Source organism: Ipomoea nil, unplaced genomic scaffold (genome assembly GCF_001879475.1).
Source record: "Ipomoea nil cultivar Tokyo-kokei standard unplaced genomic scaffold, Asagao_1.1 scaffold1834, whole genome shotgun sequence".
Taxonomy (NCBI): Eukaryota; Viridiplantae; Streptophyta; class Magnoliopsida; order Solanales; family Convolvulaceae; genus Ipomoea; species Ipomoea nil.
The window spans coordinates 46089-63334 of record NW_017618262.1 but is presented as its reverse complement, the minus strand read 5'-3'; the positions used below and the strand labels follow the sequence as shown (position 1 = coordinate 63334).

Here is a 17246-nt window from a genome sequence, read left to right as displayed (position 1 = left end):
AGGGGCGGCGTGAGGGAGAGGAAGGGGGGGCGGTTAGGCAGCCGGGAGGGGTGGAGGACGTGGCGGAGTTGTCGGATAGGTGGGCGGATTGGGCACTGCTGGAAGAGGAGGGTGCGGTGTTTATGCCGGGAGGAGAGAACGACGGGGATGAGGGTGACAGGGAGGATGAGGAGGAGACATGGAGGGTGGTCGGGCGGTTCTTGACGCAAAAGCAAATCAAACTGGATTTTATGAGACAGGTGTTAGCGTCAGTATGGCAGCCAGCGCGTGGGGTGCAGGTAACGGAGATTCAGAGGGGTTTGTTCTTATTTGTTTTTTTCCACAAAACGGATATGGACTACGTTCTGAATGGGGGACCCTGGGCTTTTGAGAACAATGCTCTGGTGTGTCGGGAGGTGGTGGACGGGGTGAATCCTATGGATGTGAAGCTGGACATGATTGATATGTGGGTACAGCTGCATGACATGCCTAAGGGGTACACATCTCATGCAATTCTGGAACAGGCAGGGAACTTTTTGGGCTCTTTTGTTAAGCATGATGAGCGGTTTGAGGGGGCACCATGGTTGACTTTTCATCGTATACGGGTGTCAATACCGGTTGATAGGCCACTGAGGAGGAGAATGAGATTGATGAAAAGGGACAGGACTACAACTTGGGTTAATTTCAGGTATGAGCGGCTGCATAAATTTTGCTATTTTTGTGGTTTTATGGGTCACTTGCATACGTTTTGCCTACAAGCTAGGGAGGCGGGGTGCCAATGGATAGGTATTTGTACGGTCCGGATATGCGGGCTGGTGGATCCCGGAGCGCTCCTAGAGCGGTTGGGGATAGCTGGCTCGTGCCGGTCGGTGGGAAACCACGTCCATTGGTGAAGCCACGGATGATTGGGGCAGTAGAAGGGGAGAGGAGAACTGTGGGAGTAACGCCCACGAGTATGTCTGAAGATGAGGTGGTGGTGGCTACGACAAAGCGTCGTAGGCATGGGACGGAGGGGGGGGGGGGGGGGGGATAGTGGAAATGATGAGGTAACAGTCGCAGCTGGTTCAAAAAACTTGTCTATGGCGGGAGCTGGTGTCCAGCCCCGCCCATCATCATGAGTACTTTGAGCTGGAACTGTCGTGGCTTGGGCAATCCACGCACAGTTCGACAGATTGTGGGCCTAGCGGCCAGTAAGAAGCCTGATTTTGTGTTCTTGATGGAGACCAAGGTACCACGGGTACATGCGGAACGGATCCGGGTTACGCTTGGCTATGAAGGTTTGTTTTATGTTGATAACGATGGTTTGAGTGGAGGAATGGCGCTTTTGTGGAAGAAGAATAATACGGTGAGATTTTTAAGCTATTCGCAGAGTCATATTGATGTGGAGGTAAGCTTGTTTAATAAGTTATGGCGCATGACATGCATTTATGGTATCCCCGAGCGTGGTAGGCGGGAGGAGACATGGGATTTACTTGGTACTCTCAAGACTAGATCCTTATTGCCCTGGGTGGTGATAGGGGATTTTAATAATCTACTATATCAGCATGAGAAGAAGGGGGGAAATCCGTATCCTAATAGTCTGTTACGGGGTTTCGGAGATGCTGTGGATGACTGTGGTTTGATGCAAATGCCAATGAGGGGCCATCAGTATACGTGGCAGAAGGGGAAGGGGACGCCGAATTGGATAGAGGAAAGATTGGATAAGGCTTCAATAACGAATGATTGGGGTCTGCTCAATGAGAATGCAATGCTAGAAAATATTCGAACTCGGGCATCGGATCATTCGATCCTATTCCTCAGTATTAATGCGATTTGCATGACAAGGAGAAGGGGACCGCGGAAGTTTAGATTTGAAATGGCTTGGCTATTAGATGAGGGGTGCAAAGGAGTAGTAGAAACGGCCTGGCAAGAGGGGAGAGCGGAGGGATTGCTGCACTGCCAACAGTTGTGTGGAAAAAAGTTGATGCGGTGGGGTGGAGATCAGTTCCATAAATTTGGAAAGCGAATTAACCACCTGCAGCGGAGGCAAGATGCCATACGGAATAGACGAGATTTGGTAGCTCTTGCTGAGTACCAACAGATTGAGAATACCATGAAACGAGTAGAGGCCCAGGAGGATGTGTTTTGGAGGCAGCGGGCCAAGCAACACTGGCTACGCGGGGCTGATGCGAATACAAAATTTTATCACAGGTATGCTTCTACACGCTGGAAAAAGAATTTTATTTCTACTATTAAATGTGATGCTGGTAATTGGGTGGAGGGGGATGATATGCATGCTGTTATACAGAATTATTTTGAAAATATTTTTGCCTCAAATGGACTGAGTTGTAATGATCCACTTTTTGGAGTCCTAACCCCACGAGTAACGTTGGAGCAGAATATGATGCTAGACCGCCCTTTTGAAACTAATGAGGTTAAAGAGGCTCTTTTTTCAATGTATCCGGATAAGGCACCGGGGCCGGATGGGTTGAACCCGGGTTTCTACCAGCAGTTTTGGGGGATAGTGGGAGGAGATGTATCTGGCTTTATAATTAATGCCTTGAATTCCTGTGTATTCCCTGAAGGATTAAATGATACTAACATTGTCTTGATACCGAAGAAGGAGATGCCTGAGACAGTAGCAGATTTAAGGCCGATCGCACTGAGTAATGTCATTTACAGAATTATGGCCAAAATGATAGCAAATAGGATGAAAACATTGATGGGAGGATTGATCTCAGAATCCCAGAGTGCTTTTATCCCGGGAAGGCTAATCACGGATAATATCCTGGTGGCAGCGGAGGTGGGGCATTATCTGAATAGAAAGCAATGTGGTATAGTGGGATGGAGTGCATTAAAGCTAGATATGTCAAAGGCCTATGATAGAATGGAGTGGAACTTTCTGGAAAGGATGCTGAATGTTATGGGTTTTAGTGAGAAATTGGTAAAGCTCATTATGATGTGTGTAACGACTGTTAATTATACTGTAATGATTAATGGTATAGAAGGGGGGCACGTAAAACCAACCAGGAGACTCAGGCAGGGAGACCCGCTCTCTCCATATTTATTTATTATTTGTGCAGAGGCTCTCTCGATGATATTGCAGTATGAACAGTTGGCAGGTTCAATACATGGGTGCAGAGTAGCAAGGGGGGCACCGCCTGTATCACACCTATTTTTTGCGGATGATAGTCTCCTATTTTTTAAAGCAAATATCCAGGAGGCAGGAGTTATAAGGCAGTGCCTTGCAATGTATGAGAAATTGTCAGGCCAGGCAGTGAATTATAATAAATCAAATATATGTTTTAGCAGAAATACCCAGGAGGCTGACAGGGCACAGGTGGCGAATTGCCTGGGGGTGGTGCAAGCACCCAATTTTGGGAAATATCTGGGCCTACCATCTTTTGTAGGGAGAAACAAAAGAGCTGTTTTTTCGTATGTGGAGGAAAAAATCAGGCAACGAATTGGTTCGTGGAGTAAAAAGCTACTCTCTCAGGCTGGTAAGGAAGTATTATTGAAAAGTGTAGCACAATCTATGCCTACCTTTTCGATGAGTGTTTTTTTGTTACCTGAGACAGTTTGTCAGTCAATTGAGCGAACTATGAATAAATATTGGTGGGGCAGTGGAAGAGAAAGGGGAATACATTGGAAGGCATGGGACAGGTTATGCATACCAAAAAAGTATGGCGGTATGGGTTTTAAAGAGCTGAGGGCTTTTAATATAGCAATGCTAGGTGAACAGGCATGGCGGTTTTTAACAGACCCAGAAACACTCGTAGCCAAAATCTATAAGGCAAGGTATTATCCCACAACTAGTTTTACAGATGCAACTATTGGTAATTGCCCGAGTTATTGTTGGAGAAGTATAATGGCGGCCCATGCAATGGTAGTCTCAGGGGTGCGAAGGAGGATTGGGAATGGACAGACAACCCTAATATGGGGACACCCGTGGTTACGAGACAATCCTAGCCCATTGATTCAAACAGAAATGCCACAACAATTGAGAGAGGCGCGAGTTGCAGGACTAATTGATTTACAGACTCATACCTGGGATCCGCATATTCTGTCTGATTTATTTATTCCTGAAGATGTGGAGCGAATAAATATGATCCCTGTTAGTCCTGAGTATGAGGACTCATGGTATTGGATGAGTGACCCAAAGGGGACATATACAGTAAAGAATGCCTATAGGCATATTGTGGGAGATTATGAGAATAATCCAGCGAATTTTGATAAGTGGATCGCAATGTGGAAAATAAAAGTACCCCCGAAATGGAAAACTTTTTTGTGGAGAGCCATATGTGATATTTTGCCAACAACCCTTAACTTGATATTTAAAAGGGTGGAGGTGGACCCAACTTGCCCTATGTGTGGTTTAGATCATGAAGATGTGTTGCATGCTTTAGTGCTCTGTGAATATTCTAGACTTGTTTGGAATATAACACAATTACCTATTATTAATATTGTTGCAGACTCGTTTACAACATGGCTAAAAGGGGTTATGACAGTCTTGACGGAGGACCAGATCCGGTTAATGGTAGCAGTATTATATTATATTTGGAGAACCCGGAATTCAGCTGTCTGGAAGGGATCAATGATGCGGCCTACCCAGTTGGCCAGAGCAGCCACCGTAGCACTGCAGGCGTACGGCACTGCTCATGTTGGCCGAACCAACCCGACACCGGCGACGGACCACGTGAATGGTCCAGGAGGGGGTGGTCTACGATGTTATGTGGACGCGGGTTTCCGGCACGACACGGGCGAGGCTACTTACGGCATGGTAATTATAGCTCCAGATGGCTCGTTTGTGGCAGCAAGGAATGGCAAGTTACCAATTTATTTTTCACCACTTATGGCGGAGGCTCAGGCATACAAGGAGGCTTTGTCCTGGCTACTTGAACGGGACACCACATCAGTAAGTTTACTCACGGATTGCATGGAATTGGCAGCGATATTCAGGCACCATCATGCGCCAATACATTCGTACGTTGGGGTCACAGTTGACCAGTGCAGGACGTTTATGTCGTTATTTAATCGTATTACTTTGGATTATATTTCTAGGCAGGTTAATTTACATGCGCATACTTTAGCTACGTTAGCATTTACTCAGGATCAAGCTATGTACTGGGATGCTATCCCACCTGACACTATTTCGGCTTTGATTCATTAATACAATCGCAAGATTGACCTTCAAAAAAAAATATTAAACTTGGGTATCAACCAAAATTTTTGTTTTTGTTTTTGTTTTTGTTTTTGTTTTTTTTTTTTTTTAAATGTTTGATTGCATGGAAGAATTCTTTATTGAATCACTAATCTAATATAATGAGTTGACACGTCATTTATTGTTATATAAAATGATTTTTTTCTTTAGCCAAGTAACATTTGAAATTAGCTACATAATACATGTTAGCTCAACGCTTTAGTTGGTTCTTACTCAGAGCAACAAGTAAAATATATTAATTATATAGATAATGATTTGACACACTATTTATCGTTATATGTTATTGTTATTATTATTATTATTATTATTATTATTATTATTATTATTATTATTATTATTATTATTACAAGACCTTTCATTTGCCTTATATTTATTTCATTATTTACGTTGAAGGTTATGAAGAGTTGTATGGATGTATATACATTCATATTGAAGGCTTAATAAAGGGATGATGTTGAATTCTTGAGTTCTATATCTTGTATTCTATTTTTCTATCTACTCTTCCATTTCATTTTGCAATCTTGTTCATACGTACAATTGGCCCGTTACCGTATAACAATCCCAGTAGGTTGGATTAAGGGAAGGCCAAATTACAACATTATATAGAATGATTTTCTTTAACGAAATGACATTTGAAATTAACTACGCATCAGAAATTTGATTTGTTCTTACAGGAACAGAAATTTAGGAAAGCAACAAGTAAAACATGTTAATTATACATATTTTTATTGTTAGGTATTTCAATTGTACATATTCTTTATTTAGTGATTTAATTATACAAATTGTAAAAAATAGAATGACTTATTTCATAGTCTTTTTTTTTCTCTCTTTTCATAACATAATGCATTATGTGGTACCAAAAAAATGAAAAAATAATAATAATAAAATGATAATAATGCAATATTTGTGTTGACCGGTCTAGCCTCTGTGATTAATGTTCAGTTGAGTCACCATGATTTACAACCTCCCACCGTTCTGTCGGGCCGGGGTGTGGGGGACCCTTAGGGTTGGAGTTCAGCCTTTTGGAAGAATGAAAATGGAAATTATTTTATAGTTATATATTTTGGTTGCATATGTGACTTTCTGTGCATCTCTGCCTCAGAAACATGGCAGAGCTTGGACCCCACCCCACCGTACTACCCACGTGGACTACTTTCCTACCAATTACTTTTGGCCCACAATTCCATATTCCATATTGTACATAATACCATTATTGTAACCGCCACCTACTAATAACCAAAACGACGTATATGCTATTTTCAGTCATTTATTTTCCGATTATTCTTTCTTTTTATTAAATATTGTCATTAATATTCTACTCTATTTTCAACTACGTATATGCTATTTTCAAGCATTAAATATTGTCATTAATATTCTACTCTATTTACTAATATTCTATTTTCAACTACGTATATGCTATTTTCAATCATGAAGGCTCCGTTTGGAAAACAGGAAAATGACTTCTGAAAAATGACTCATTTTCTAGAAAATATTTTTCTTTCCAATGTTTGGCTACACAACGGAAAATTGTCTTTGTATGTTTGGATCATTTTTTAGAAAATGAGTAGGAAATGAAAAGAATTGAATATCTCAAAATTTTAATTGTTTCATACTTTTGATAAAATCCTTATGTGAATAACACTCTTTTGACACACACACACACACACACATACACACACACACACACACACACACACACACACACACACACACACACACACACACACACACATATATATATATATATATATATATATATATATATATATATATTGGTTCCTGTGAGAACAAGTCTTCCCGTGCGGTCAGTGCGACATACATCATTAGGTATGCATAAATGCATCATACAGTGTTCGAGAATACACTGTTGCATGAGAACAAGTCTTCCCGGCCCGTCAACCCGCACGGGGCGGGCTATGGTTGCATGAACCCTAGCCTGCAGGTTTGGTGGGCCGACTCGCAAAAGTCCGTAAAAAATTAGACCCGAAAAATTTTGCATGCGTATCTCTTGGAAAATGACTTCTTCCAAAAAAAAGGAAATTATTTTCCCCGAAAACATACCTATTTTCCTTTTACTAAGACATCATTTTCCATTGAACTCATTACCCCCTCCCCTTGTAAAACACTGAAAACTCAAAAAACATTTTTTTGAAGTCATTTTTCAAATTTTCAAATGCACCCTAAATATTGTCATTAATATTCTACTCTTTTTAGCCAATAATACACCACTAAAATCAGAATCATACTTCTTCCCGGTTCTTCGTACATACCTGATACCACCCTTAAATGATTGATAAAGATTTTGAATAATTCAATTTTATTTCCAAATTTTTTTTACAAATATTGAGATCCATAGTAACATGCTGTAATTTTTAAAGCTTGTCTAACAAATGTAATTATTATACTTCAGGTATAATAATAGTGACAATAATAGTGACAATTATGGTCTGTTACTCAATGATGCACTTTAACTGAAATTCGACTGATTATTCTACAAAGGACTAAAATAAGGTAAATCAATCATTTTTTTGTTGTAAAAATAACTAGTAAGTGTCCCGTGCGATGCACGGACTATTATTAATTTAACAAATGAACAAATTACACTTTTGATACTATAACTATAGGGGGCGTGTTAATTTCGCTCCATGACTTTTAAAACTAACAATTTAGTCCTTTAACTATGTTTTTTTAATAGATTTGGTCCTTTCGGCCAAATCACCGGTGGAATTGGCCGAAAAAACTTAAACATTTTAAATTTTTTTTATTCATGAGGGCAAAATAGTCTTTTTACGTAAGCTGCTGCTTCTTCTTCTTCGCGTTCTTGAACTACGACTAACAGTTGCCTCTGCTTCCAAGAAAGAACAGCTCCAAGAATCAAAGCCCTAGGTTCAGAAGCAAGGTATGATTTTTATCCTCAGCTTTTTCTTCATGTTTACTGTGCATTTCTTGATTCATCTTCCCCAGATCACACAGTATAAAGCTCTATAAGAAACCTAAACTCCCAGAAATATTCTTCTCCCTATTCTAGCCACAACCATCCTCCTAATTCTAGCCACGACCAAAACATAATTGTAATATTGGTTGTGGTCCTGTGGATGGTGGTTTATTTATAGTGTTGAAGTAGCAGATGTAGATATTAATGTAAATATTGATTCTGAATTTTAAATTTATCTCCAATCAATTAATGTTAAAACATAACATAATTATTGCAATGTTAATTCTCAATTATGGATCAACAATTATTACTCAAATTAATTTTGTGAATTACTCTCCTATCCACTAAAGAGAGCACATTTTTTACTTGAGCTACCCAGTTGGGTTGTCAAGGATTTAAGTTGTTTATAGTTGACTAAATCAAGAAATTTGTGATAATCAAGGCAATGATCAGACTAACTTAATTGGGACTGTTCATAAAAAAAATTGAGTGATCTAATAAGAAAAACCACAATTATTACCCGGCACCAAATAAATTTTATGAGTTAAACTTATAACATTATGATTACCTAGAACGTGGCTAGGTTACTTGATAAATACTCTCTCTGTCAATTTTTATTTGTCGCGTTCGGTTAATGATGTTTGACTGAAATTTATAATTTAATTTTTCATAATATTTATTTTAGAATTAGTATGTAAATTTTATACATTTAGAAATTATATTAAAATTTAAAAACACTATTAAAAAATTTTAAAAATTATAAGAAAATACTAATAAAAATAAGTAAAGAAGAAAGAGTTAATTTGACGAATTGTCTAGACTATAGATCAGGGAGAGACATAGGTTGTCACATTTCTGCTTTTTTTCATAATTTTCAATTGTTTTTAAAGATTTTGTCTGCGGGAGTGGATCTGTGCAGGGCCATATATACACATGATATGATTCAGATGGGGAGATTGTTCTAATCGGATTAGTCCTGTTCCGCGTCGGGGCTGGGGATAATTTTGTTCTGCCCCAACAACTCTTCCAAAGGCCGGTTTACACCGTGCTTATCATAAAGCTCACCGCCACCAAGGCTCAAGGCAGTACCACCACCTTTCGTTCTTATCTGCCACACTCCCATCTATTCTCCATACAGTGTAAACCTCCCTCTCTTTTTTTTTCACTTTTTGAGTCTTTTCAAACCACCTTTTTGGTTTGGTGATGGTTGTACACCTGTGCTGATAACCCTTGGAATTGCTTGTCTGGGTTTTCGATCTTCATTCTTGTCTGGGCTTTGTTCCTCTTGGGAATTGAGAGTTGTGTCTTCCAATTCTTCCATTCTTGTTTGTGAGTGTTTCTAAATTCTAAAAGTTCTCTTTTTTAAGTATTGGGTTTTCTGGGTTTTGCTTTTGGGTCCCTTGAACTCTGATAAAAGACTCAAACTTTATTGCCTTTCTTGGTCTTGATCTTGATTTCTGCATTGCCTATTCTTGGACTCCATTTTCTTGTTAAACATCACTTTTTTTCTTTTTTCTTTTTTCTTTTGCACTAATTTCTTGGGGTTTTTTGAACTCAAATTGAAAATTTCCTCCTTTTTTTTGGCTGGATTGCATGATAGTGCTATTGATAGGGGATCTTTTTCTCTCTCCTTATCATTGCCTGCTGATTGTCCACATTTACAATAGATTCTTTGTTTTTGTTTTTTAAAATTAAATCTCTGTTTTTTAATCACTTGAAACAGTCTAAACTATTATGAGGCAATTAATTAATCAGAAGGCTGAGACATCTTGATTCTCCCCAGTGGAATAAACAAAAGAGAAATGTGTTATTGCTATTCAACTGCTTTTAGTTGAATAATGGGTAGGGGCAAATGGGCAATGTGAACTTCAAATCAACAGAGATTAGGTAGTTTATTATAGGTTTTGACTATCCCCAGAAAGGCTGCCAGGAAGTTTCATCAATTCTTTTAATCCCAATTGATCAAACCCATGTTGAATGTGGAGGACTTCTAGAAAAGAATTTACTTTGATTTTCAAGATTGTCAGCATTAACAGAAGCAAAACATGTTGTATTTTGTTGAACTTGTTATTAGCTTTTAGTAATTTGTTATATAATCAGCTGGAACCTGACAGAAAGTGCGAAAAAACATGCAGTTGCTGCTGTAGGAGTTGCGATTTTAACAAGACTTCACCAGTTTCTTGATCATGAATCAACCGAAAATCAAGCGTAAAGTTGGTAAATATGAACTCGGGCGGACAATAGGCGAGGGATCATTTGCCAAAGTTAAGTTTGCGAGGAATTCCGAGACTGGAGAACATGTTGCTCTGAAGATTCTCGACAAAGATAAGGTCCTAAAGCACAAAATGGCGGAACAGGTTAGTTTCTGAGCCCTCTATTTCGATATTTGTCTGCATAATTTATGTGACATTCTCACATTCGGGTTATTGATTGTAATGCTATGCTTCAAATGTGCTATATGCTTAATTTTGACAGATCAAGCGGGAAATAGCTACAATGAAGCTAATAAGACATCCAAATGTTGTTCGCTTGTATGAGGTATATATATTATTTTATGCTTGATTTCAAATGTTCAAATATATAAGGTTTCTAGGCTGTTTGGTTGGGGCAGATCTCGACATAATTTGGTTAGGAACTGTTATGTTGCATTATATAAGGTTCATCTGTTGAATACATATAATTTAGTCCGGAAATATGTTATTTGACAGAGAGATTCAAACTCGTTAAGTGGAAAAAATGAAACTTACATCCAACATTCTTTCCACCGTTTCATTGACACCTGTACTTCATTATACCTTCAGGTTATGGCGAGCAAGACCAAAATATTCATCGTTTTGGAATTTGTTACCGGTGGAGAGCTGTTTGATAAAATTGTATGCATATTCTTCCTTTTTATCCCCGTGATTCTGGCATTTTCAGGATGAAACTTGGCTATACACACAAAATAATGGTATAATCTCTGATTGGACTTACTCTTTACGTAATTTCTTGACTACAAAGGTAAATCATGGACGGATGAGGGAGGATGAGGCGAGGAAATATTTCCAGCAACTTATAAACGCGGTTGATTATTGCCATAGCAGGGGAGTCTACCACAGAGATTTGAAGGTTTGATACTGTTACTTTTGCATTGTTCGGTGAAATAGCTAGCTAGACAAGCGTCCTATTGCTGTTGCTCTCTCGGGGCCGGTTAATACATGACTATTTACGTCTTTCTGCATTCATTTGATTGTGCAGCCAGAGAATTTACTATTGGATGCTTCTGGGAATCTCAAGGTTTCTGATTTTGGATTGAGTGCTCTGTCCCAGCAAATCAGGGTAATTACATGATTATCCCGTCCCCATCGAAAAAATAAGAGAGAACATATGGGTTTATAAGGTCATGGGTTAAACTAGCTAATTGACTGGATTCAGTCTTTTAGTGTGGTTTGACCCATGTGTATTATATCCCAATTGAGTGACCTTAGCTCAATTTTTTAGATTATAACATGGTATCAGAGCCTGTCCGGTCCACGTTCAAGTGGTCAACTGGTTAGATTCAAAAGACATATGAAACTTAATCTGATTTACTGCGTTAAACAGGATGACGGCTTACTTCACACCACCTGTGGAACTCCAAACTATGTTGCTCCTGAGGTATAAACAACACCGGGATGTAAGAAGAGTGCGTCGTTTTTTTTGTTCCTTTGCACCTAGTCTTGAGTAATGAAGTTCCTCTCTTAGGTTTTAGATGATCAAGGTTACGATGGGTCAGCTGCGGACTTGTGGTCCTGTGGAGTCATACTCTTTGTATTGCTTGCAGGATACTTGCCTTTTGATGATCCTAATCTTATGAACCTATATAAAAAAGTGAGCATTTTTCACAATCTTATGCTAAAAATTCCAATTTTTTTTTGGTTAGTTTCACTAAATCTCTATTATGTGACATGCAGATATCCTGCGCTGAGTTTACTTGCCCGCCCTGGATCTCCTTCAGCGCCATGAAGTTAATTACTCGAATTTTGGATCCAAACCCTGTGACTGTGAGTGCATCTTTTTTTTTTAGTACTACTGACTCTGTTACAATGCAGTATCTATTTTTGTTGTTTCAGTAGAAAGTAAACCCTCTAAGACAAGGCCAAAAAAAAACCCGTAATTCACATTAGCATAAAATTTGATTTCTCCTTGCGTTTGCTTTTATTCATCGTGTTTTTATACTGTGCAGCGAATTACCATTCCTGAGATATTGGAAGATGAGTGGTTTAAGAAAGACTATAAACCTGCCGTTTTTTATGAGAAAGAAGACACAAACCTGGATGATGTGGAAGCTGTTTTTAAGGATTCTCAAGTGAGTTTTGTTTACAAAACGAGTTTACTTTCAGAGTGTACTTGAAACAATAACGGGATTTATAACTCGTGAAATTCACATCTTTTTTTGTTTAATTGTAACAGGAGCATCATGTTACGGAGAAAAAGGAAGAGCAGCCAACTGCAATGAATGCATTCGAGTTAATTTCTATGTCAAAAGGGCTCGATCTTGGAAATCTCTTTGATGAAAAGGTTTCTTCTATACTTATGCTTCTTTATCTATAATTTTAATTGAAAAACAATGCAACGTAAAACTCAAAAGCACGGAAACTTATTCTGGTTTTTCTCGAGCCTATTCTTATCCAAGCCTAAGGGAGATGCTGTGCTTAGTATTAGGATAGGAATAAGGGGTTATCTTTCGTTAATGTGGAAATTAGTGAATTAGTCTTCTTTATCCTTCATCTCCGTGATCGGTGATCCATTGTTCATAGGGATTCAAGAGGGAAACAAGGTTCACTTCTAAATGCCCCGCAAATGAGATAATCACTAAGATAGAAGAAGCTGCAAAGCCCCTCGGTTTTGATGTTCGAAAGAAGAATTACAAGGTAATGTGCAATTTGGACCACTCTATATAAAGAATATAGCTTGTGCAATATAATGTATACCTTTATCCTAAGATAATGGAAGAAAATAATTACTCTATATATCTTACGTTTTGTCTTTAGATGCGGCTGGAAAACATTAAAGCGGGAAGAAAAGGAAACCTTAATGTTTCAACTGAGGTATTCCAAGTTGCCCCCTCTCTTCACCTGGTCGAGGTGCGAAAGGCTAAAGGAGACACGTTGGAATTCCACAAGGTATGTGTTCCGTGATAAGCTCGGCAATTATAACTAACCATGATAGAATCAACTAGGCCAGACCACACTAAAAAGTTGAATCCAACCAATTAGCTAGTCTAACTCATGACCTTTTTTTCCTGCAGTTTTACAAGAACCTTTCTACTTGCCTTGAAGATGTAGTTTGGAGAACTGAAGAAGATATGCAAGAAACAACATAGAATTTGCCAACCATGATTGCTACCCATTTGTTTTCAGGCCTTGGTCTTCATTCTCTTATGTTCTATATTTATTTATTTTTGGTCTTTTATGGGACCTTTTTCTCCCATGAGAGAATTAGGAAATTCACTTTGTTGTTCCTTTATTATAGGCAGTGGAAAGCAGAGATGGCTCCTGTAGTCCTCCTGTTGAAGTGTTGATGTGAATTTTGTATACTGTGTATGCTTGTTAATGTGATTGATTGATTCAGTGATTGCAAATTGCAATTGTATACATGTCATGTTAAAGCGAATTGTTAATGCAACTGTAAGGTCGGAAAAGTGTCTTTCGTCGTGTTAAAGAGCTTTGGGTTAGATCTTACACTTCAGCAATCAGTAATGTTGCAGAAGTCGCTAGGTGCTAGTCGGGGGACGCTTAGCGCCTAGGCGGTGCTTATGTGCCACCTAGGCTGCCGAGTAATCCAAGTGTATTGTCTCCATATTTTTCACTTAGGGCTGTGAGTTATTAGACTGTAATAATTCTTCAAACTAGTCAGCTACATATATTAGATGGTTTGTTGAGTACATGGTTAGAGGAATATTATAAAAGAGGAGCAGTCAAGCAAGCAAAAAAATCACTCGACTGAGTTGAGCGCTGCCGATTCGGTCGAGTCGGGCACCAACTCAAATCGCCTCGACTTTGGGGCGCCTAAGCGGCTGTCTAGATTGATTTTTACAATACTACACTTGAGTAAGAGTAAAACTCTGATAGTGCAATTCGAACTGAATCCAAATTAGTCTTATATTATATTGGTGGTCATCACTCATATGACAAAAAACTGGACCATATCTTATCCATAATGTATAAAAGAATGTATACATACAGGGTCCTTTTGGTAGTTTACAGTAGCATTTACATTCCACATGTTACATCTAGTCACTAAATATGCATACATAATAGAACTAGAACTCCAACATAAAACTAAAACTAGTACAAAAACATTTAAAGTTTTTATCTGCTACCTAGGACTAGGAGTAGTGCAAATAGTACTATCTGGAGTTTGTGGGGGCTCTTACTGTCTTGTGAGAGTGACCCATCTTCTGTTGTGTTGCCCTAGATGCATCCTTTGGTCCTGGGAGGTGTTCCAGTGCAGCTAAAACATCTGCCATGGGTGGCCTTGCTTTTGGGTCTATGTGGAGGCACTTATAGGCAAGGGCAGCTGCAGCTTGGGCACCTTTCTTAGAATACTGACCACCCAACCTGGTGTCCATGATTCTCACGACTCGCCGGCTATCGTTTAGAGATGGTCTCGCCCAGTCGACTAAGGTTTCTTCGGCGCCCCCTACGCTCTCGTCGCCCAACGCTCGCTTTCCTGATAGCAGCTCTAACAGAACTACCCCGAAGCTGTAGACGTCGCTTTTTGGAGTCAAGTGACCTGTCATGAATCATTTCGTTTAGGTGTTTGAAGAGGTCTACTTTTGCTAAAAGCAGTGTTGCAAAAATTGCGCCTAGACGCTAGGCGGTCGGCCACCTAGGCGCTCTAGGCGGTCCCCAGGTGCCTAGAGGGCACCTAGCGATTTTTTCAACCTTGGCTAAAAGATTATGCAAATGCAAAAGAACCAGCAGGAGGGGCAACCCCAACCAAGTTGGTCGTACTGTTGACTTGGTAACCACCAGGTTACAAGTTCGACAGCCAGTGGGAGCGGTCTATTGACCTTCTTGGTTTGAGCCGAGCTGGTTTAAGCAGAAGTCGAGGAAGAAATTAACCTGTGGCTACATATTCGGGTGCAGCATAGCCTCGAGTTCCTACTACTCTAGTCGAAACGTGAGACTTGTCTCCAACAGGACCATCTCTCGCAAGGCCAAAATCAGAAAGTTTTGCGTTGAAGTCCTGCAGAAGTTCGATAAAAAGTCATGTAACTGAAAATGGAAATCAAACAACAGTGTCATTATTCATCGAAATCCATTGGCATATATACCGAATCAAGAAGAATGTTGGAAGCCTTAAGGTCACGGTAGATCACATTCGCATTGAGACCATGCAAGAAGGATAAACCTCGTGCAACATCAACAGCAATACGCATTCTAATAGACCAAGGCATTAGTTGAACTCCTTCTGCATATAGAATTGGAATATATCAAGGCACGATAACATAAACGTTTTATAGAAACAAGATCATCTTATAGATACAGATTTACTCACTCCGGAATAGATGGTTTTCCAAGCTTCCTTTTGGCATGAACTCGTAAACCAGAAGCCTGTTTTCAGATTCCAAGCAATACCCGATCAACCTCACGAGATTCGTGTGATGAAGCTGGCTTAAGTAGTTAACCTCCGACTGGTAAAGAAATAAAGTTCAATTACCATACAGAGCAAAGAAGTGGTAAACGAAAAGTTCATAGGGGCTTAAAGAAACATACAACCCATTCTCTGTGACCTTGGAAGCTTTCGGGCTTAAGTTTCTTTACAGCCACTACCATCCCGGTTCCCGGTCTGCAGGGAGTGAACGAGTTTTCATCTACCCATCCTTTGAAGACATAGCCAAAACCTCCCTCACCGAGAAGACTGTCAGACCGGAAATTCCTAGTCGCAACTTTTAGGTCGTTGAAGGCAAAAGGCTTGAGGTTACTTAAGGCAGGGGGATTGCAACTGGCCACGGTGCCATTGGGCGTTGGCTGGCTGGAATTGATGGATCCTTTCTTCTCAGATGGAGAAGATGTCTTATTCTCTGGAAGGCAAAGTGAAACATATAAGTATCTAATATAGTTTAAGCTGATTTTGACAGATGAAGATACATTGAACAGAAGTAAACACAAACACAAAAACAGCAGCATTCACTACTAGAAATTATGAAATTTCCGACCACCTGAAAGTGATCTTAAATCAAGTCGAAAACAAAAAGTGGTCGGAAATAGCAATAAAGGTTTTTCTGGATACCAAAAGTGGTCAGAACAAGGCTTTCGACTTGATTTAAGATCACTTTCAGGTGATCGGAAATTTCATAATTTTCAGCAGTGATTGGTGGACTGAAAGAGCTGCAACCAGTACAATATATGCACGCAATACGGGATACTTCTATGCACAAAGAGTCCAACCCAAACCTAAAATCCCCATTGTTCATAGCCAGAATCGAACCCCGACCCCTAAACAGCACAATACTGCTGGAAATTATGAAATTTTTGACCACTGAAAGTGATCTTAAATCAAGTTGAAAGCCTTGTCCCGACCACTTTTGGTATCCGGAAAAACCTTTGTTGCTATTTCCGACCACTTTGTTGCTAAAACCCAAATCCCTAATCATGGCAAGAACCAAACCCCTACACCCCAAACAACAACATTGGTGGACTCCTAAACAACATTCTGCACACAAGGATCCTAACTTAAACCCAAACCCCTAATCATGGCAAGAATCGAACCAAAATTGATCATCATTATATTCACACACACACAATCATCACTGCATGCAATTCAATAACTCAATATATAGAACAAAATTAAACAATCCAAGCAAGAGATACAAATTAAACAAATTTTTTTTTATGTGTAAACAGAAGAGAAAATGATTGCAGAGTTGATACTATACTATACTATACATACCAGCAAATAAGCTAGAAGAAGCATGAGCAAGCTTTGCTGGTTTGCCCAGGCAAATACCCATATCCAAAAACTTGGAAACTGAGGAAGAAGGAGGAGAGTAGAGAAGACAAGTCCCAGAATGGGATTAACTGTGAGCCCATTCTTGTTTCTTTATGCAGAAAGAGAGAGAGAATTGGTTGGGTCTTCAGTCAAGGTGCAGAAAAAAATTAACAT

At 39.4% G+C, this 17246-nt stretch overlaps 2 protein-coding genes across 7 annotated transcripts; one reads left to right on the top strand and one right to left on the bottom strand.

The window, feature by feature from the left end:
- The first annotated feature begins 9003 nt into the window (after positions 1-9003).
- On the top strand, positions 9004-13745 carry LOC109192990 (CBL-interacting protein kinase 32-like). 6 transcript variants are annotated; one of them, XM_019343737.1, is made up of 15 exons: positions 9004-9253; positions 9982-9991; positions 10262-10471; positions 10590-10652; positions 10916-10987; positions 11115-11222; positions 11352-11432; positions 11697-11750; positions 11838-11963; positions 12047-12136; positions 12319-12441; positions 12546-12653; positions 12893-13006; positions 13127-13258; positions 13384-13745. In XM_019343737.1, the coding sequence occupies exons 3-15, from the start codon at positions 10301-10303 to the stop codon at positions 13456-13458; spliced, it is 1317 nt and encodes a 438-aa protein (XP_019199282.1). In that variant the 5' UTR covers positions 9004-9253; positions 9982-9991; positions 10262-10300; the 3' UTR covers positions 13459-13745. The 6 variants fall into 6 exon arrangements, with proteins under 6 accessions (XP_019199282.1, XP_019199281.1, XP_019199279.1 ...); XM_019343736.1 differs by lacking the exon at positions 9982-9991 and having other exon boundaries at positions 9004-9251; XM_019343734.1 differs by lacking the exon at positions 9982-9991 and having other exon boundaries at positions 9005-9253; positions 10250-10471.
- Positions 13746-14263: 518 nt separating this feature from the next.
- LOC109192991 (protein kinase 2B, chloroplastic-like) lies at positions 14264-17240 on the bottom strand. The gene is made up of 6 exons (XM_019343739.1): positions 17034-17240; positions 15857-16164; positions 15639-15774; positions 15415-15551; positions 15203-15326; positions 14264-14870 (listed from the first exon to the last, which is right to left on the bottom strand). The coding sequence occupies exons 1-6, from the start codon at positions 17092-17094 to the stop codon at positions 14485-14487; spliced, it is 1152 nt and encodes a 383-aa protein (XP_019199284.1). The 5' UTR covers positions 17095-17240; the 3' UTR covers positions 14264-14484.
- Between the last annotated feature and the right edge of the window lie 6 nt (positions 17241-17246).